General features: G+C 59.8%; 1 protein-coding gene across 1 annotated transcript; it reads left to right on the top strand.

The window, feature by feature from the left end:
* The first annotated feature begins 4,667 nt into the window (after positions 1–4,667).
* ANO9 (anoctamin 9) lies at positions 4,668–21,127 on the top strand. The gene is made up of 24 exons (XM_086472283.1): positions 4,668–4,679; positions 8,959–9,024; positions 9,261–9,377; positions 9,654–9,790; positions 10,058–10,107; positions 10,697–10,755; positions 10,965–11,047; positions 12,769–12,903; positions 12,999–13,095; positions 13,483–13,543; positions 14,626–14,708; positions 15,138–15,242; positions 15,788–15,952; positions 16,034–16,070; positions 16,649–16,760; positions 17,042–17,099; positions 17,284–17,381; positions 17,586–17,752; positions 18,277–18,429; positions 18,738–18,885; positions 19,517–19,636; positions 19,838–19,931; positions 20,081–20,193; positions 21,100–21,127. The coding sequence occupies exons 1-24, from the start codon at positions 4,674–4,676 to the stop codon at positions 21,125–21,127; spliced, it is 2,292 nt and encodes a 763-aa protein (XP_086328409.1). The 5' UTR covers positions 4,668–4,673.
* Positions 21,128–21,348: the final 221 nt, after the last annotated feature.

Raw genomic sequence — 21,348 nt, 5'->3', positions numbered from 1 at the left:
GGAAAGCATCGTCAATTGAATTTAACCTCCACTGCCACCAATTTATCAACCAAATCAGATTAGGATAATGAGAAATATAACCACATCCTAAAAACCACTTCCCCCCACCCCTCCCTTCTTCCTGGGCTCAGCTCTGCTCCCGATTCTCTCCCTCCTCTCACACGGGGGGGGCAGAGAATGGGGCTTGCAGGCAGTTCATCCATGACAAGCTCTTTCTGCTGCACCCGCCTCCTCGGAGGGAGATCACCCCAAACCACATCCTCTGCTGTAACACCTCAACTGTAGCTCCAGGGATACCGATGGACCTAAACAGACTCGGGGTTGGGTAAAAATGCCCCGGATTTACAAGAGGACGCGGGCAATTGTGCTGCCACTCAACCCTACAGCAAAACCAGCCTTTGCCATCACAGGACGCAGCTTTCCGGAGACGCTCGCTGGCCCGGCACAGCCAGACGTGGTGCACGAGAGGCCGCAAACGCGGGGCCAGAGCAGCCTCTGGGGCAGAGGCCACAAGCTGCGGTTAGAAAGCGCGGTCTGGGCTTCGCGAGAAGCTGCTTCCCGAGGAGGGGTGCGCAGGGCTGCAGCAGGTCACCCGAGGAAGCGGGGGGAATCTCCGTCGGCGGAATCTTTCAAGGCTCAGCTAGACAGAGCCCTGAGCTGGGGCTGGCAATTCCCCGCTCGGAGCAGGAGGCTGGGCTAGAGACCCCCAGGGACCCCTCCCCGCAGCGCTTCTGCCTTTCTGTGACTTAGGGGGAAAGCGACGCCTCCCGGGGCTTTTACCCAGCGCAGCACCGCGGCGCACAGCAGGGGAAGGCTGTGCCTCTCCTCCAGGGCCAGCCTCGCTGCGCCGCGCTGCCTGTTCTATTCCTCTCCCTGCCTTAGTCCCGAATTTCAAACCAGCTTTTGGCCAAGAAAGTGGCCGTTTTCCCAAGCAGAACCGTTCCTGCTGAACTATCCCCAAAGCACAGTTGGTGGTGCTGGAGGACAGCTGGCGTGTTCAGACCCAACGTATTCTTCTTGCCAGGCTCTGGGTTTCTGGCCAGCTTGCTCATTAGCGCTGTTTTCTAGCAGCATTTTTCCTACCTGATGGGAAACACAGACCCCACAATCACTCCTGAAGCCTGACAGGTTCAACAAGCACTGTTCGGGCTTCATGAGCTGGTTCGACGTCGCTGGCTTCTGTTTGCAGCTCCTTTTCCCTCTCCTTTTCCGATAGCAGGAGGATTCAGGCCTTACATTCATTTTCTCCAGCCCATATATTTAGCAGTTTTTCCCAGACACTTCTATCTGCTTTTGACTGGTGTCTTCAAAATGAAGACAGAAAGAAAAAGTCCTACATTTTTTCCTGTTTTCCCCACCCATTTTGAGCCACTCACTGCACAAACCGAACTGCAGTTTCTCGTGGTAGCTGAGGCTGTCTCGGGGGCTGGGCTCTGAGCAGCCAACTCCCGTCCCTGTGGGAGCCACAGCGTACCTGGGCAGGATGAAGAACCTCTGCTCCAAACCTACTAATGAGTGACATAAGGGCGGTCCAGGGAAACAGCCCCGCTAACCCGAAAGTTGCAGTTTGGTGCTGAAAAACGCCTAAATGACCTCTTCTGGAGGATCTTTCTTCTTTCACATCCTTCTAGCCAGACACACAGGAAGGCAACACCCTTTAAACTCTTCTCCTGAAAAAAAAATAATAATAAAATAAAATCCAAGACCCTGGTAACTGGAAAGAGCAAATACCTACTTTAGCAGCCTCCTAAATTAGGGATGCCGGGTGCAGGACAGCCGGCGTGCGCTCGGAGGAGCAGCTCCCTGTCAGAAAGCGCCGCTGCCAGGCGGGGCACAGGCAGGGCCCCCCGTCCAGCTGAAGCGGTGCCCTACAGGAAAGCCTCCGGCAGTTCGTTACCGCTGCTCCAGTGGAAACCGCCGTCTCCGCAACCGGCCAGGACTGAGGGCTCCCGAGAGGGCTCCCAGGGCGCAGCCAGCTCGCCCCGCGCGGGCCAGGCGCTGCCCGAAGCGGTTGGGGTCCATCGGGCGATGCGGTGCCGCAGTGATTAGGATGGGGACGCGTGACCCGCCCCAGCAGCAACAAACAGCGGAGGGTGACGATGCCTTAAACCATCCTCGCTGCCCACAGAAGGTCTGAGCAGCTGCAGTACCTCGGCACACGCACGAGCCAGAGCTCCGCAGTGCTTCATGTCCTACGCGGATTTTCCACCTTAGGCTGGAAGGTACCTCGCCTCCACCCCCAGTTTTAGTTTTTCCTGCTGCCGTCCTCGGCACCAGTCCCTCGAGAGTGATAAGTGCCAAGAGGATGTGTTGCAGGGGGGCTGCTGGGGAAGGAAAGCGCTGAGAGAGGAAACCCATCGATTTGGTCACCCGCCTTGCTGCAAAAAGAGTTAAATCTGGCCTCAGCAAAGCCAAACTCCTCCTAACCAGAAGGCAGCAAAGCGCACTTCTCCAAGTGCCGTGAGAGATGCTGTGGGGCTCGGTCACCTCGGACAAAGCCAGCCTGCGGGCACAGACTCCCCTTCCCCACCAGCTGGCAAAGCCTGGGAGGTTTCAGGACTGCTGTGGGACACCCACGTTCAGTGAGACGGCCTGTCTGGAGAGCAAAGTCCTGCCCATCCTACTCGGCAAAGCCAGCAGGAGGAAGGAACAGCGGTGCAGGTGGAGCGAGGTGGCCGTCCCACCTACGTGGGACCCCCTTTCCGTTTAACCCAGCAGCGCTCCCGTTGCGAAGGTCTCGGGTCCTGCGTCAGGAGGTGTGGAAAGCACCGTCGATCCTATCTCACAAGGCTCCGCTCTCTCTGGGTAAACACACACACGTTGCCCCACGCCCATGGAGAGCTGCCGGTGATAAGGACAACTTTCCCCTCCTGGCCAGCCCTGCAGGTGGCCTCGGGGAGGGTAAAGGTCTGCCTGCTCCTTCCCCCATGCTGCCCTTGGTTCCACACGCAGCAGGAAGCTTGGAAGACAACTTTGTTTTCTTTGGTTTTTTTTTTTTTTAAATTCACAGGTCTGACTCGGAGTCTGTTCCAGGCACTTGGCAAAGCTGCACAGCGATGTTGGCTTGACTGGGAGCAACACTGGGAACGCTGGCTGCCTCTGCTGCCAGGACCAGCCATGTTACCCCCCAGGACTTATGTTATTTAGGAGCAACCCACAGCAATGCTGCTGGAGAGCACGAGGGAATCCAGAGCAGCTGCTGGCCCTTCTGCTGCTAAAGGCAGCTCTTCTTACCTTGGAAACTAAACCAACGAAACCCCCAGCAAACAGCTAGAAGGAGAGCCGTCAGCCCTGGCTTGCACATAACAACCTTTTCACTCACTCTTTTTACAAAGAGGGTTATACCCTGCTCCAAGTTGTAGCTCCAGATGGATCAAGCAAAACAAAACAAAGCACTTGGTGACTTGGTGAGGATTTCCAGCGGCCCAGCATCCCGACACAAATGCCATCAGGGAAGCAGAGGCTGAAGCAATCGTGCTCTAGTAAATCACATCTACTTAGAAGTGACAAGATTTTAAGGAGCAGGCAGGCAGGAGAGCTCTGTGGTTTGGAGGAACGTTCAGAGCACACTTTGATGCTTTCCTCTTCAGCCAGGAGGTTCTTAAGGGCTGTAAAATACTTACAGATGTCCCTGGAATTGTTGACACCAAACCCCGATGCCCCTCGTGCAACAGCACTATTACCCGAGGCGGGGGGAAGCACACGACTTCCAGCGCTGTTTTTGCCAGCCAGTGAGGGGTGAAGAAGGGATTTCCTGGTCTCCGTTCAGCCCTTCCAGGAAGGCAGATTTTCTCTGGGCTCACAGAGGGGGTTCTGAAGGCCACACAGGGAAACTGAAGCGGTGGAGAGCAAACCTGGCCGCTGTCCATGGCGGGGAGGAAGAGGGCTGCGTTCAAGTGGGGAAACCGTGGAGCAGTCCCCTCCCGTGTCTGGAAGCTCATGCTTTGCTGCTCTCCTTGTCCTGGCTGTTAAACTCCCCCCAGCCCCATCCCACCTGCTCTCAAAGCCTGTGCTGCGCCCACCCCTGCCTCTCACACCCAGCCTCTTCCGTGGAGCCCAGACTTCACCTCACAATCAGGCAGGTTCTGCACAGCTCAGCTTTATTTCCCCTTTTTAGGTTTAATGCTCTTTTCTCCCTGCCTTGTAAGAAATAGTTTGACACTTCTGCTAACACCTCCTTCCTCCTTTTGGCCCGTTTGTGACACCCGTCTGGGGACGTTCACAGGACACAGCAAGCACCGCTGGCAGCGAGCGGGGCAGAGGAGGAGGACGGGGACGGCAGAGCGCTGGAGCTGGCAAGAGGAACTCGGCAGGGTTACCTGCCCGCTCTGCTGGGCGGTACTGGGCTTGCCACTCCTTCGAGCGAGGGTGAAGGGCAGCTTTCTCGCCTCCTCCTCGATATCTGCCCGCCGCCAGGCAGAGGCAGCTCCCTCCCAGGGCAGTCCCACACGGAAGTCAAGTCACTGCTGGGTTCACACGAGACCTGGGGTGCAGGAGCCGGGGAAGGAAACCCCATTCTGCAGGAAACCCCATTCTGCAGGAAACCCCAGCACCTCACAGCCTGCCCCGCTTGCGGCCCCGGCGTCCCCATCTGCCCGAGAGGCAGCTCCTTGGAGACCTGCCCACAGAAGCCAAAGGAGGGAGGGGGAAAGAGAAAGGATCTCCTCTTCACCATGCAGGTAGGAAACAAACCGCTCGGCTGTTTCCGAGAGCTTTTCAGCACCTAGGAGCCACCTGCAGCTCGCAGCCGTGCGACACGCTGAGCTCCGATCCCTACCGCTCGTGCGCTTTCAGACTTTGTGGTACCCAGAAAGTACCACAAAACCGCCGCTCCTCTTCCCAGCGAGCAAGCTCGCTCCCCCACGAAGGTGCGAGGGGGAACACGGCGGGTGCTGCCGGCTCTGCAGTTCCCCCAGGCTGCAGCGGGGTCACGCGTGGCCCCAGGTGTTGGTACCGGAGTTCAGGGGTGCCGGAGCGCAGGTCGGGGAAGGGCGGTTTGGTTCAGACCGAGAGCAGATCTTTAGCTTGGCTAAACCCAGGAAAAGGCACGGTGTACAGCAGCGGCGGTGACGGCCCCAGATGGTTCAGGAGCGCCTGAACTGAAGCAAGGGGAGAGGGGGAGCTGTGAAGTTTTGCTGCTCTAGCTTGAAAGAAAAGGTGCAGTTTTCTTTTATTCAAAAAGCCAGGCAAACTCCCTCAGACTGGCACAGCTGGCAAAGGCACAGCCGTGCTACCTCCCTGTGCGATTAAAGGTTGTCACATTTCTTCGGAAACTCTTAGGTAAGGGAGAAGTGCTCCAGGGCAAGCGTTTGTAAGGAACATCCCTGAGACGCGAGCAACTTGATCATCTCAGTGTGGGTGATGGGAACCACCCAAACCCTCACCAATGCACGATTAGAAAGGAAAACAAGGATGCCGGATCCTATCCAGGTCCTTTGCCGGAGTTACTCACGCAGGTGACGACACCCCCAGCCCAGGGGTGCCCGTCACCATTTCTCTGAAGGACCCAGCAACCTTGCACAGGGCAGCGGGTTACCTGGTCTGCAGCAAGGGGCAAGGACCCACCAACACAGCCAGAGAGAAGCCACACATCAGGGCACGGGAACCCTTTTCAACACTGCAATTCCTGCTTTTCTTTGTGCTGGGTACTTCTACACCTTTGCACAGCGCGCCTCCAAACCCTGCTCCAGCCATGGGACATGAAGCAGCAAAACAGGCACCGTCCTCCTTGATAGCAGGGATTAGAGTCCAGGGTTTATACAACCTCTTCGGAGCCGAGGTGGCCTTGCTGGCACGCGGGGCCGATCCGAGCGCCTTGTGCTGCCGGAGCGAAGCAGCTGTAAATCGCTGCTCCCCTGGGGAAAAAAAAAACAGGTGTGGGAGTCGCTGTGACCCGAAGTCCTGCCTTCTGCGGCCGTCCCTGCGTACGAGCCGCATCGGGCCCCGCGAGCGGGCTGGGGTCCTGCGCGAGAGCCCGAGCAGCCAAGGCTGAAGGCAGCCCTGGCCTGGCGAGGACGCCAGCAGCCGCCGTAACGAACCCAGCCTGCTGGCGTGCCCCTCTTCCGTCGCGGGTTTGCAAATCCCCCTCCGCAGCCAAACGCAACTTTTACCTGTTACCGCTCCGGACGTGGGTCACTGGGAATCGCCTGGGCTAATCTGCAAGTAATGCGCAAGTTCCCCCCCGGTTTTCAGCCCTAAGCAGAGGCGCTCGCGGTGCCTGCGAGCGGGTACCAGGGTAAATCACGTTACTATGGGAACGCAGAGAAAACCAGACCCCGCCACCATGACACCCTTATTCCCCAGAGAGCCTACACAGGGAGCTGAGGAGCATCCCTGACGATTCCTGGGGCTTGACTGGAAAACTAGAAAGCAGCATGTCCCTCCTGGGACTGAAACCAGCGCGTGGTATTTCAGGAACATGGAGGAGCAGGGGCGGGAGCTGGCTGCATCAGGTCTGAGAGACCAGCAGTGTTATGGCTGGGAGTGCTGGTGGGGGAAGGATGCTCTGCTGAGGCTCTGCAGGCTCAGCCCCAGCGCTCTCCCGGTGGGGAAGGCCCCGAGGCGCAGGCAGGGGCTGGCAGCACCACCAGGGATCTGGGGATAAGGCTTCCGATGCTCCAGCCGCCCAGCCTGGCTACGCAGACCAAGCCCCACGGCTGGACCCGTCCCCTCTGTGAGCCTGCCTGGCAATCCATCAGCCTCTTCCCCAGGAAGCAGTTTGACCCCGAGCAGGGGACCGTGCCTGCGGACGGAGCTGGGAGCCCCCCGGGAACGGCAGCTGCGATGCTACGGGCCCCTTCGCCTCGTCCTGAGCTCTGCTGGGGCCAGCGCCAGCAGGAAGCTGTGTCGAGGTGCTGACCCCGGCGGCACCTGGGAACACCTTGAACCCCCCCTGTCCCCCGAGGGTGGTCTCCTCTCCACGCTGCAGGGGTCCCTGGCAGAGCTGGCAGGAAGGCTGGCAGCCCCCGCGGGCTCTTTGCAGGATGAGGCTGGTGCACACAGGGGCTGAGAGAAACCAGCCAGGCAGGAACGAGACAACGCAGCCTGCAGAGAGGTGGTGCCAGGCCAGACCCGTGCCAGCATCAGAGCACTGGCAGATGGGGCAGAGCCCCGGTGGGAATCCTGCTCCCTCCCCGGTGCCCAGAGGGGGGCTCTTGCCCAGGCAGAGCTGCCACACCGGCTAGGTGCTTACCCACCCGGGGAGACCAACCTGAGCCAAAACCCAGTTCTCCCACCCCAAAGCTTAGAGCTTTGGCAAAGCAGCACCATAATCTACACCTTGACGTAAACCAGGGTACCTTTCAGCAGTGAGATGTTCTGCTCCTTACTGCAGCAGCACCTCTGGGGGAGGATATTCTCTTCTCAAGCCTTCTCACTTTGGCTTTCTTTGGTCAGTCTCTTCACGGCTCTTTTGCTTTGGGTGAAGGCAAGGCCCTAGCACCGCGTGAGAAAAGGTTTGGCAGAGCATTTCAGCCCTTTCCTCATCCCAGTCTCTCCTGCTCCCATGGCCTCATTCTTCCATGGAAGCTTGAGATCCAGATCTTACATCAGGGCATGGTTGCACCACCAGCGCCCCGCTCCAGAGATTACAGCTGGATGAACTTGTCTGGCTGGCCGCTGTTTCAGGTCACGACGACTTTGGTGGCAATACCGACTGACAATATTCCCGTCCCCCAGCAGCTCCTACCCGCTTCTGTGCTGCATCACCGTGCCCTCGGGACCGGCAGCATAACTGTTTGTGGGGCCGCACCATGAGTCACATCAGAGAACTGCAGGAAAAAAACAATGCAGAAATTCTGGTTTTAAGACGGGATCAGCTCCCTGCCCCTGTCGCAGCGTGGCCTGCAGAGCATGTCTTTGTCAAACTCGTGGCACCCACCGGGATCTGGAGCCTGGCGTGCTCTTGCCAGTCCATTGACAGCCCGGTTGGATTAATCCCAACTTGCCTAAGAGGGAACTACAGCTGCAAAACGGGGCCAGGCTCCCAGCAGGGAAGCCAGACATAGAGGACGGGGCCAAAACGGTTTGAAGCTGATGTGCTCCAGCTCCGGACACCCACCAGGTCCAGGCCACCCAAGGGCGCTGGCTGCAGCCTCCTTTGGTGGAGGGGCTGGGAAATCACGCCGGGCGGGGGCAGCTGCTGCCGCAGGGTGTTGGTTTTATTTGCTCCACGCGCTGCCGGAGCGGCACCACTCGGGTGTCTGAGCGTTGGAGCTCCAACAGTGAGCGCGAGGAGCCGCGTTCCCCCCGCGCGGCCTCTCTTCAGAGCCGGGAGCACACGGCAGGGAGCCAGGCAGAAGCCCAGCGTCAGCAGCTCGTCTTCCCCTCTCTGCCCCTTGGCCGCAGGCTGAGGCATCCACGGTGCTTTCCAAGAACTCGTTTTTCACCCAGTTGCTGCGGTCCGCAGGGCTGTGCGAGCCTCCGATGGTCCGTGCCTGACTCTCCCTTCAGCAGAATTTAAAACTGCCTTCCCCACCCTCGCCAAAAAGCGAGGAGTGCCCTATCTGAAGGGAACAACTAAAGAGGGGAAAAGGTTGATTAAAGATTGTAAAAACCACTGTAGCATGGAGAGAGGTGTGTGTTGACATCATCCAGTGCAACTGTCAGGGCATCAGGTGGAACAAGGGGCGAAGCCCTGAACGGAGGGAAGGCGGTGGGGTTTTCCCTCCTGCCTGGCTCCCTTGCGACCCCAGGGTGCCATAAATGTCGGGCATTACCTGAGTTCAGGAGGAGGGCGCACACGCTCACGGAGCAGCAGAACCTCCAGGATCCCGAAACATCCAGCTGTATCTGGCTCAGGAAGACCCCAAACTGGAGAGCAGGAGCGTACGGAGGAGGTTTCAGACGAGTCTGCCGGTGATGCCATCCAGGCGTTTTCAGGGAGAGGTTTGCTCCTTGCCCAGACACGGCATCTCCCAGGGAGCCCGCTGAAGCCTTTGCTGGTTTTCTCTTCCACAGGATGAAATTCTGTTGACTCCCTGGAGGGATTTTCCTATCGAAAACACGGACCCGTTTACCCCCCCGGTAAGCTTTGCTCCCTCCTCACCCACAGCAAGCTCAGCACAGCTCAGAGGGGGGAGCAGGGCAGTGTCAAGACAGCAGCTGCCTCAGTTTCCCCATCCCCATTCTCCTGCTCGCTCCCCGTTCCCAGGGACCCTCTACAGTCATGATGAATGTCCAAACCTCCGAGAGGCTGGAGCTGAGAGGGAGAGCTCTCAGCTTGCCACCCCCATTAATTCCCCGGTGTTTCCTGTGGGCAGGATGAAGAGAAGTGGGATTTTGTCCTGGTAAGTGACATCCATGAAGTGGGCAGTGAGAAAGAGATCAAGAGGAAGAAGTTTCTGGATGAACTGAGCAAGAAGGGGTTCACCATCAAGGTGAGGGCTGTAGGAGGGAAAGGCAGCAGATACTTGGCCATCTTGTGGTACCCAGGATCCAAGCCTGGCTTGCGCTCCACCATCCCAGGGGGTGGGAGAGACCCGAACCCCTGAGCTGATCACCATCTCAGAGCTGCAAAATAAACCACTTGCTCAGCCAGGGGAGACCTCAGCCCCAGGACACACACAGCCCCTGGCCCTTCCAGCTCTGCCCCTTTCCCTGCCTCTCCAGCTCTGACAGCGATGTTCTAACAGCTCTTCTCTTCCACCCACTAGAAAATTGAGGACAAGAAGCTATTTTATGGAGTCCGTGCCCCAAAACACATCTTCCAGAAATACCAGTGGCTCCTGGGGAACCCCGACAGCAGGCTGCAAGATCCCAATGTCCACCGTGACGTACCAGTGACCACCAGGTGGGGGCTGAGCTGGGCCACTGACTTCCAGCGCCTTGTACTCCCCCTTCTTCACCCCAGCATCCATCTTCCAGCTCAGCTCACAGCTGTGCCAGGCTTTTCATTCTCCACAGAAGGCCACCTCCACCTGCCACGGGCAAAGCTGCCACTTTCTCACTGTCCACAGCCAGCTCCCCATTTCTTCCCCTCTTCCTTCCCTGCACACCTTGTCCCTTCACAAGTCTGTATCCCCAGAGCAGCCTCCAACCCCAGTTTCTCCTTCCTCAGGATACGGATCGTGAACTTCATCCTGCAGAACACGGTGACGCCCGACCTCGGTAAGGGACCAGGGGAGGCAATGCTCAGCCTGGATCTGCAGCGAGGCTCCTGCCCAGTGGTGGGCACGGGCATCCCCAGCTGCCTCCCCACCCTGGGGAGGATGCAGAAGGGGGGAGAAAGCCAGGGTGCAGCTCAGACCAGTAAATTTGCTGCTTCATCCAGAGGCCGGGAGATTTGGACTGCAGGAACCAGCAACAGCCCTCAGCTTCCTCTCCCAAACCCCTGACCTCAGCTGCCCACTGCTGCTGCCCCATGTTCCCAGAAGAGCCCATCCCTCTCCGACACCCCCGGACGAGGCAGGCACAGGGTGCTGACTTTCTAGCTGCCTCTGAGGACCTGCCTCTTCCTTGCTCCCAGAGCCAGCCACCACGCAGCCTGTGGCAGCCCGTGGCAGCCCACCAGAGTAGCACAGCCCCAAGGATTTGTGCTGATGCCTTTTGAATAGCTCAGCCTCTCCCAGGTGGTTTGGGGTTCCCCACCACCACCACCAAAGGCTCCAGAAAAGGTTTGGGGTGATTCTGCCGGGCAGGGAGCACACGGGGCAAGAGCAAAGCTTCACTAATCCTCTCCGTTCTGCTCTGCTACCAGAGAAGCTGCGTGACCTGATGAAGAAGAAGGTCTTTGAGGCAGCATTCCCCCTGCACGAGGTGAGGCCGAGCACACGGGTGCCTGGGAGGAAAAGCCACAAGAGGCGGAGGAGCGAGACCGGGTGGGGGAGGCCTTCGGGTACCCGGGGCTGCATCAAGACATCTCTGGATGAAGGGCAGGACGGAGCTCCCGACAGCCGCCTGGGAGCTGGCCTGGGGATTAAGTTTGCCCGAATACTCCTGTGTCAAATCAATTTTCTGCTCTCCAGAAAGAAGAGCTAAGGGAATTCCTAAAGGAGAAGTGGGCTCGCTGGAGACGTTTATTTTACCAACAGCCGATTGAGAAGATCAGGTAACACAGGCAGAAGAGGCACGGTGGATCCTTCTAACCATGAGGTCCCACCTGAAACCCAGGGAGCTTTATGCCCTTTGCCAGGCTCCTGTGTTTTCTTTTAAATCGTTACTTTGAACCTGGCTCTTCTCACAAGCGTTGGGCTGCTTCTGAAGCCAGTGAAGTTCTTCGCCTAAGGGGCATCCCTGTGGCACCGAGCTCCATCTGCTACATTTGCAGCATGAAGCAACCCCCGCATCTGCACGGGTTTAATTAAGCCCGTTTCGTTTTCAACCATGCACTCCCACGTTCAAAAGGAAGGCGAGGGGGAACAGCGCCAGTGCCGTGCGTCAGCCCGAGGCAGAAATTGGGGTGTTAGAGGCAACAAGGGGCTCCTGTGACCACATTAAAACTCAGGGAAGAGCAGGCTCTTATTTCAAAAGGGGAAGAAAACCAGCTCTCCGTGGGCAGGGGGAGGAGGGCAGAAAGAACCTGCTGCTTCATGAAGCCATCCGTGGGCTCTGTTAGGGAGCGACGTGTCGGAATGGAGATGTGCCTCCTTCCTTAGACGTTTGTTGGCGTTTCCAGCCCAGCAGAGGCACTGGGGACCTTGATGCCTCTGTGGCGCAGGAGGTCAGACAGCTCATGGTTTGTAAGGTCAATGCATCACAGCTTCCTATCACAGAAGGATTAAGGGGCTGGGTATGACCGTGGCAGGGGAGGTGGGAGAGTGCTGAGGGGGTTTTGTTTGTTTTAAACAAAGGCCAGGGAGCAGCAGCACATCACCGTGTTTGACTGTGGCAGGAAGATAATTCCGCTGGCATACAGGAGGGGAGGCAGGTCCATCAGCCAGCAGTTACCATCATTCCTCACCCACGCCTCCAACCCTCTGCCCCGCAGCAGGAAAGCTGAGATATCGCCACCACGAGACATGAAAACACAGCAGGGGGATAGCTGAGCCCAGGGGAGAAACTGCTATGCTCTGAGAAACACTGCACCCCACAGCCCTCTCCTCTTCAAGCCCGGCGTGTCTAAAGTTGCTCTGTGGGCACTGATGGCAGCCCGGGCCCTCGGCCGTTCCCAGCCCCCCGACCCCGCGTGGGGCCAGTCTGACCCCGTGCAGGCATCGCCCCTTGAGCCGGACCCTGCACGGAACGGCAGAAGTGGCACCTCTGGGATCACGGTGCATCAGCAAGAGTGGCTCCCCCCACCGCGTAACAGCCGAGGGGGGAGAAAAAAAGAAAAGAAAAAAAAAAGATAAATAAAATCTCTCTCCTTAGTTTGCATCAGCCACCGGGCTGACTGAGGACAGGGGAAGCCTTCTCGCAGGCTCCTCTGAGCCCCTGCAGAACAGTGTGCCCTGCGCCGCAGAGCGAGCCAGCCCGCAGCGGCCTCACGCTGCTCTCCACCCCGCACCCAGCCCCCCGCAGCACCCCCACCCCCCCCCCGCAGCACCCCCACCGTGTGCCTGCGCAGCCAGAGCGCGAGCAGACCCGGCCGCCTCTCCTTGCCCGTGCTGCTGCCACCGAAATCAATCCCCTGGGACGTGCTGCACGCCCGTGGCTCCTCCAGCCCTTCTGCTCCCCTGGGCTGACCCTCCCAACCCCAGGCAAGCCCCCAGACACGCAGACGGCACTGCCCCTCCTGGACCCGAGACCCCCTTGGGGCTGGAATTTTCTGGTGACCCCTAGCAACGTGGTCTCTTCCACTGGCTGCAAACCACATCTCACCTTCCCTTCTAGGTGCTACTTTGGTGAGAAGGTGGCCTTGTACTTTGCCTGGCTGGGCTGGTACACCTACCTGCTGGGAATCGCTGCAGTGGTCGGACTGGTGATCTTCGTGGCGGGGGTTACTGTTTTCAGCTCCAGCCAGGTGAGGTAAGGCAGCTGGGAACGCCAAACTCGCGAGCCTTTGCCACGCACGTGGCTTTGAGCCACTGTTACTCCGCTTCCCTCTACGCCTTTCTCTCCAGCAAGGAGATCTGTGAAGCCACTAACACCATCATGTGCCCGCTCTGCGACCAGAAGTGCCCGTTCTGGCTCCTCTCCGACACCTGCACCTACGCCAAGGTAGGCAGCCCCCCCTTCCCGACACAGGCTCAAGGCAAAGGTTGGGGAAACACTCCCAGCTTGGGCTGTTCCCACACCCCTAGAAAGAAAAGCCACCCCAGCACGTTGGCCACAACACGCAGGAACCCTCCGCTAACCTCTGTGACAAGGAGGGGGTACGGCCGGGTCACGGTCTCCATCACCACCGAGGAAGAGTTTACCACTAACAAGCCCCAGTGTCCGCCCCCCTCCTGTGTTTTGCCCCCTGCAGCACCTTTACCTGTCTCGGGGCAGGGGGAGCAGGGGGGCAAGAGGACTGCTGGGCACAGAGGCCTCCCCCCAGACCCCACAGCGCCCCAGCCCCTGCACCTCACTGCCCCCATCACACTCTTCCTCGATCTTCTCCAGGTCACGCACATGATTGACAACGAGGGGACGGTTTTGTTCGCCATTTTCATGGCGATCTGGGGTAGGTGTCAACGTCTTGGTGCCAAGACCACGCTGCCGGGAAGAGGGAGCAGCCCACTGTGGCTTAAGGGGAGGAGTAGGTGGAGGAAAATGGGACACAGCTTCACCGTTCCGGGGCTTTTTAGTCCTTATCTCCTCCCAGGGCCATCAGCTCCTCTTCCAGACAAGGCAAGGAACAAAATCACCCCAGCAATTTCCTTCAGCTCCCCAAACACTCCTTACCTGTCCCGCCTGAAAGCTTTCACTCCTTCACCCACTACAAGCTCCTGCAAAGCCCCCCACATCCCCCCTAGCCGGGCTTTTCTAGCGCTGCCTGTAAGTGGGGGCAGCTGCAGGCAGGAGGGACCACCAGCCCCCTCATTAGCCGTCCCAGCTGGCTGCTGAGCTCCCAGCTGCTCTGGAACAAGCACAGCAGACCCCTGGGCACGGAGCTGATCTGATCCCAGCACCGTGTTAGCTACACACCTTGGCTGGCTTTTCTACGGCCCTTTCAGTTACAACCCCCACCGTGGGGGTGGGCTGGGCGTTTCACCCACAAGACCACGGTCTGAGCAGGTCACGGACACGGTCCTGTGCATCGCTGTGGGCGGGCTGACACGGGGACAAGCTCTGGAGGGTCACTCCAGATCAACAGAAGGGGTGGCTGTAAACGGATCTGCAGAGGCGCAGCCACGCCGGGGTGCAGCGCAGGACACTTATTCCACTTGAAAGGTGTATTTTTCGTTAAGCCAGAATAACGTGTCTGGGTGCTGCCATGCACACATGCCCACCACAGCAGAACTGCCCCGGTGCTGACTCTGGTTGATGCCAAACCCCCTACAGACACTAGAGCCGGCCTGACTCCCAGTGACAACTCACCCGCACACCTCCGGCCCCGGCCCCGCGTGGGGCCGAGCTCTCCTCGCTGCATGTCCGGGGCCCTCCCGGCTGCTGAGGTGCGGAGGTGGCCACGGGCAGTCCGGGCTGATCTGGTACCAGGTTGGGTGGTGACATGACTATCCATCCTGCTCTGCGGGACAGCGGGGGGACTTTGTCTCCAGAGCCACCCCCGCGTGTCACAGCGCTGTCTCCTGCCCCCCGCAGCCACCGTGTTCCTGGAGCTGTGGAAGAGGCAGAGAGCCACCGTAGTCACCGACTGGGACCTGTACCGGTGGGATGAGGACGAGGTGAGGATTCCATCTTGCCTGCTGAGTGCTTCCCTTTGCGGGGCAGGGGTCAGCTGGACCTACAGAAGAGACACGTCACAGGGACCCCCTTGCCCAGCTGGATTCTCTGTAGGTGTAAACATCTCATGGGGACACTGAAACAAACAGCAAAGCCAACGTCAGGGGGACCTGGGAGAGACGGAGCTCTCCTGGCAGTTAAGCAGATGCTAGCCACTTCTCTGCATTGATAGTCACCTCTCCACCCGCACGAGGGCTTGGCCTCGATCAGGACTGGCCACGCTGTTGTGGGCTGGGTGGTCACCCCTGTCCTCCTCTGGTGCTGCTCATCCCATATGTCCATTAACAGAACGATCCCAGGACTTTCCACTACCTGGGCACAGCTCTGCTCGATCCTTTCTTTCCCGTTTTTGATTATTTTTTTGTTTTTAGGAGGAACTGGCTATGGAGCTGATCAATAATCTGCAGCACGAACCCCGGCAGTACCAGCACTCCTACTTCCGCAGCACCATCGTCCTCCTCTTGGTTCTGGTGATGGTACGTGCCAGGGTGACTATAGGAAGACCTGGTTTAAGGGCACATGGTCTTTCCTCCTTCCTTCTACTCTGCTGCAAGAGCAGCACCTCAGAGCGTCCCATTGCTGGAGCAAAGGCAGAAACCAGGTTGTAAGGGCAGGTCTGTGCCCACCACAAGGATCCAGGGGCCTCCCTACGCCCACGCCTCACTGTGCTGATGGGAGAGGCCAACCACCCTTTGGGGATCTGGGCTGAAGGCTCTGCCCTTCCAGTGGAAGGCAGTGAGGACCAAGGCAGCAACACAGTGGGTAGGAAGAGGCAAACCCCTGATGCCTTCATTTCTCCCCACGGGCCAATGGAGAGAGCCTAGAGGGGTAGTTCAGGTGGGGACACCCACCTCACAAACCTCTCGTCCTTCACTGAAGAGCGCTGGCTTGCGTTTGAGGCCACGTCCAGATGAACTCTGGTGAAGTGAACCAGGGTTGGAAGGGCTGGTGGTCCTCGAGCGGGATGGAGCACGTGCCCTCCACGCACGGCTCCTCACCCCCCCACTGCCCTCCCCCACAGATTGCCGTGCTGATCGGCATCGCCCACGCGCTCGTCATTTACCGGGTGATAGCCACGGCTCTCTTCACCCAGAGCGACTTCGAGTTCCTCCGCGAGCAGGCCAACACGGTGGCGGTGATGACAGGGGCCGTGCTGCACTACCTCACCATCGTCATCATGACCAAGGTGCGGAGCGAGACACGGGGCAGGCAGCGGGTCCTCTTGCTTTTTCACCCCCAACCCTCCCCTCTCACTTTACACCTGCAGGTCAACAGGCGCGTGGCCCTCTTCCTCTGCGACCTGGGTAAGGAACGCCGGGGGCTGTCGCCCACCTGCTCCCACCCCCCGCAGCACCGAGCTGCCCAGCAGGACCCAGGCGCCGCAGTGCAGCACCCCCTGGTCCCCGAACACAGCCAGGCTCCCGGCCCCTTCCCTTCCTCCACCATCACAAAGCATCTACCGGGCAGCTCTCGCCACGCAGGTCCCCACGGGAGGCCAGCAGCCCCCCAACACACAAGCTTGTCTGTGGCCCACGTGCTGCCAGAGGGCTATCCCACAGCCACGTTATGCTTTGGAGGGACAGCCACCCTGTGGGGCTGGGACCTGGCATGAGCAGGAAGCCACCATAGCTGCAGGAGAGCTCCCAACGTGGTTTTCCTCCCAGCTGAAGGGCCCCTTCTCCTGCAGCTCGTGGCTCTGAGGGACCTCCCTGCTTCGCTGGGCTCAGCTCCATCAGAGGGCTCAGGTGAAGGGCAGGGAAGGCTCCCGGAGGGGCAGACACACCCTTCCAACCTTCAGAGAGCTGCTGTGACATCCGAGGGGGAGCAGGGCAAGGCCCCACCGCTCCGTGACCAAGCCCCCGGGCCTTGTTCCTTCCCCCAGAGAAACCACGGACCTTCTCCCAGCGTGAGAACAACTTCACCGTGAAGATCTTCACCTTCCAGTTCTTCACAAATTTCTCTTCGCTAATCTACATCGCCTTTTTCCTGGGACGGTGAGTGGTGGCTGGAGCCTGGCGGGGAGCAGAAGGCAGCCTGGGTTTGGGCTGTACATCCCCAACTCTCCCAGGGCCTAGGGACAGCCCAGTGCCTCTACCCTCCCAGCGCAGGGACCCCATTTGGGACCTCAGGGGAGCAATGACCTTTGGGTGGGCTTAGTGGGTGGGGGAAGCCCCTTGCCTCTCCACCAGTTCCCAGAGGGTGATGCCCTCCATCCTGCACCTGGATGTTGGCAGTGCGGCTCAACAGACGTCGCTGCTGTTGCTTCCTTGCTCAGGATCAACGGCCACCCAGGGAACTACGTGCGCATTGCTGGCAAGTGGAGGCTGGAGGAGGTGAGGGACTTGCCATGAAGCTCTCTGACCCCGCACCACAACTCCTGCGCTTCCTTTCCCTGCCGCCCAGCAAGGTTCTGGGAATCTCAGCTTCCTCCTGTAGCACCTGCCTTGGCCAAACGGCCCCTCGGGCCAGGCCGCCCTGCTTGCGGGGCACAACTTCTCTCCTCCTCTCCCTTCGCAGTGCCACCCCAGCGGCTGCATCACCGACCTCTTCATCCAGATGGCCATCATTATGCTGCTCAAGCAGACCATCAGTAACGTGATGGAGTATCTCATCCCGTAAGCTTCCCTCCAGCCTGTGGAGTGCTCCCTGGTGCTCCCGCGCCTCCAGGGCAGCTTCCCAGCTCCTACAGAGAGTAACCCTGGTCTTTGGGCCGAGGTGTCCTCCTTTTCCTTCCTCAGGTCTCCAGGGCTGTCGCTGGCAGCAGTTCAGCCCTGCTGTCCTCTGCGGGCAGCCGTACAAATCGCTCCCTCCCCTTGCAGCTGGACAGCCTACAAGCTACGCAAGAAGCAGCAGCGTCCCAAGAAGAGAAGCGTGATGTTAGGAGAGGAGGAGGAGGCCGAGGACCCCTGCAAAAGGCAGTGGCTGAGCAACTACCAACTCAACGAGGTCAACATCTTCAGCTTGTTTGACGAGTTCTTGGAGATGGGTAGGTAGGGCAGGGGGTTGAGTGAGGAGGGATACTGGGTGCAGAGCCACGTGCTCTCCTTGGCTGGAGAGAGCCTGACGCTGGGGATCCCATACGTAGGCAAGGGAGAGCTCTGAGACCCAGCTCCATGCCCAGCCCCACTCCCAGAGTTGTGGCACACCAGGGAGATCATTCCCAAAAAGACAGCCAGGCAACTGTGCTGGCCTTGGGCCCCTGCCTAGGACCTTCCTCCGCTCCCAGGAGTGTCAAGGTGATGGCTCTATAACCCCAGGGCACTCCCTCTGCCCGGCTGGCTCAACCAGTGCCTGTGTGGGGCCACCACAGATCCCCCTCTCTGACAGCCCTGTGACAGGTGGGGGTCCCCTGTGGGGGTGTGGGGTCCCCAAGACAGGTCCGTCTCCCCCTTTCACCCCTGCAAAGCCCCTCTGACACAAGCCACAAAACCCAGACCGCGGCCAGGACCCTGTGGGATGTTGCCTCTGCGGTGGCTTCACACCAGCACCCGCTGTTCCCCCCCTCCGCAGTGATCCAGTACAGCTTCACCACCATCTTCGTGGCTGCCTTTCCCCTCGCCCCGCTGCTGGCGTTCTGCAACAACCTCTTCGAGATCCACCTGGATGCCATCAAGATGATGCGGCTGCACCGGCGCATGGTGCCCAGGAAGGCCAACGATATCGGTGAGACAGGGCCCGAGGAGCACCCTCCCTCCAGCGCCGCTGCTGGCGTTCAGCCCTCGTCCCAGCGTGAAGCCCCTGAGCATCCCTTTGCCGGGGACTGGGATCGCTTCACTGCGGAGGCAGGAGAGCCCAGAGAGGGCTGCGGGTGGGGAAGGAGAAGCAATTTTAGACCCTGCAGAGGCCGAGGGGCAGCTCGGAGGCCTCCTTCACCTCTTCTGGTGATGCCAAACCTGTCCCTGAGCCGAGGCTTGGTCTGCAAGCTTTGAGCAGTGGCAGCGAGGGGCTCACGGACCCCTCCTCTCCCGCAGGAATCTGGCTGCAGGTCCTGGAGGCCATCGGTATCCTGGCTGTCATTGGCAACGGACTGGTGATCGCCATCACGTCCGACTTCATTCCCATGCTGGTCTACAAGTACACGTACAGCCCCTGCATGACGGAAAACAGCACTGACGTGGAGTGAGTGCCGCCAGCCGGCTCTTGCCGCTCTGCCTGCTGTGCCCCTGCCTGCCTCAGCGCCACCCGTCCCCCACAGCGGGGTGGGGGGAAAGGGGAGCAGGGGAGGGTTCTCCATGTGGCGCCACCTTCAGCACCCCAGCTGGCCTCCCGCCCGCATCATCCCCGCGGTGGTGAAGCTGGTACCTCTGAACGGAAAGAGCAGCATGTCGGAGAGCTGCAGGACTGCCGGGGCGCCTGCGCGTGCTCTCTCCCACCCTCCCCCTTTTCCTCGAAGCCTTGACTCACTGGCCAAAGTCAGTCAAACTGGGCAGAAGCCTCAGAGACGTTCATTTCCACCAGGCTTTGTGAAAATGGGTAGCTAGGGAGGGGAGGGAGCACCCTAGGTGGCTGCTGACTTCCCCAGAATGGAGGTGACAGTCTGTGCTCACCCACACCACCAGTCACCCGAGGCCCCACACACCAGGGGAGCCGCAGAAAGGAAAGCTGCAGACAGACAGGCTTTGCAGCCATCAGCGGCCTTGGAGTCCCCCAGAAGACACAAGAGCAGCAGCTCTGGGTCAGCGCGTGCCACAACCCCCCAGCGTGGCCACGACCCTTCGCTGCCAGCCCAACGTGATCCTTCCCCCCGCAGCTGCTCCACGGGCTACGTCAACCACAGCCTCTCCACCTTCCGCATTCGGGACTTCGAGCCGTACACAAAGGTGCCCGAAATGCTGCCGGACTTCGTCAGGGGCGAGATCGAGGAGTGCAGGTAACAGCAGCCCGTGGCTGTTGCTCGGTAGCATCCCCCCCGCCCTGCCCCGAGCCCCTCACCCTGACATCCAGCCTGCCGCCGGGGAACGGGCAGGCGGCAGAGCGGGGCTTGGGGGCAGCCGGGCGGAGGGAGCTGCTGGGGCTCCTCTCGGACCCCCGCGGGGGAGCCCGGGCTGGCCCTGATGGGGCTGCGCTGCAGGTACCGGGATTACAGGAACGCCGACGACTACAGCTACACGGTGCAGTTCTGGCACATCTTCGCAGCCCGGCTTGCCTTCCTCATCCTCTTCGAGGTGAGCGCCCGGGGAGGCAGGAGGAGGCTGGGGCCACCGGGGGGGCGGCAGCAGGGGAAAGGGGCTGGCCCTGGGCCACTCGCCTGGGCCACGTTCGGCGGCCCGGGGAGCTCCTCAGTGCCCGTGGCGGCTCCCTTTGCTTCCTGCAGCACGTGGCTCTGTGCGTCAAGCTGATCGCAGCCTGGTACATCCCCGATGTCCCCCAGTCGGTCAAGAATCAATTTCTGGACAGAAAACACAGCAACCTTCGTAAAGAGCTGAGGTGGGTGATGCCCCAGCGCGGGGCTTAGACGGCGCGGCCCCCAGCAGCAGAGCTGCCTGGCTGCAGGATCCCTCCGCTCCGGAGCCCCCCGATCAGGCTGACACTCACCACCGCAGGCAGGGAGAAGGTGGGGCTGTGAGCTCCTGCCTCCAGGGCAGCTCCTCCATCACCCTTTTCAGGGCAGCTTCCCCCCCAGCTTTCAGCCCAGCCTCTACTCCCCGGGACCTACAGCAGAAAATGTTCTTTTTAAGAGGAGCTGCATTACACACGGACGAGGATCCATCTCCCCCCACGCCTGTGGCCTCGCTCCCTAGCCCAGGTGCCTGGCTTTTGGCACCCAAGGCCACTGAAATGAGTCCCACCCGAGGCAATTCAATAGCGCTCACCAGAGGAAGGGTCTGCTTGGCTTTGGCTTTTCCTTCAGAAAAAGAAAAGCTCCAAGTTGAAATGAGGAGCAATTTTGCCCAGATTTCCCATTTAAACTTTGTTAAAAAAACACCAACAACGAAGCATTTCAGCTGGAAACGAACCGATGTTGCTCAGGGCCGTAGCCTGGGCCACCCTCGTGCTGCTGTCCTTCACGGACTCAGCCCCGCTCTGGAGGAGGGCTCAGCCTGCCCTTCTTCACGGTCACCTCGTCCCAGCTGCCACCCCAAAATCCAGGCAAGGGCAGAGGTGAGCGGGGCTCAGGAAGCACCGTGCTGCTGCCGTTCAGCTTTAGAGCTCTGGCTACCTGTTGACAGAAGGATTTCCCACCAACAGGGATCTCCCACCAACACCCTGTCATTCCTTCTCCACTTATTTTTGGCAAAAGTCCCTGTTCCCACTGAATATCTTTCCACACATCCCATTGCTTCCCGATTCGGACAGTTCCCTTCCACAACACCCCTCTCCTCTCTCCCCCAGCATGATGGAGTACTCCACCGAGGTGTAGCTGCCGCTCGCCGAGGAGAAGGAGAAACGCGGACTTGAGCCCCCCTCCGCAGCCCGGCAGTGCCGCGGGCGCGGGAAGAACCACCGTGGCACTGCCCGCGGAGACGGGCCACTCGTCCCGGCTGTGACCGAGCTTGGACTCGAGCTGGGAAGTGACAACGTGACGGTGGCTTCGCAGGAGCAGGATGTTTTCTGACTTGCATGGCCACGAGGAGGAAGGAA

This window comes from Leptosomus discolor, chromosome 12 (assembly GCF_034619465.1).
Source record: "Leptosomus discolor isolate bLepDis1 chromosome 12, bLepDis1.hap2, whole genome shotgun sequence".
Lineage (NCBI taxonomy): Eukaryota > Metazoa > Chordata > Aves > Leptosomiformes > Leptosomidae > Leptosomus > Leptosomus discolor.
The sequence above is the reverse complement of the archived record's forward strand: the minus strand, read 5'-3'. Positions and strand labels throughout refer to the sequence as shown.

Bases quoted from the DNA above. Each gene is read 5' to 3' on its own strand.
- ANO9 (XM_086472283.1), top strand. The intron at 18,886-19,516 runs GTGAGTGCCGCC...TTCCCCCCGCAG, and splicing joins GAAAACAGCACTGACGTGGA to CTGCTCCACGGGCTACGTCA. The intron at 19,932-20,080 runs GTGAGCGCCCGG...TGCTTCCTGCAG, and splicing joins CCTTCCTCATCCTCTTCGAG to CACGTGGCTCTGTGCGTCAA.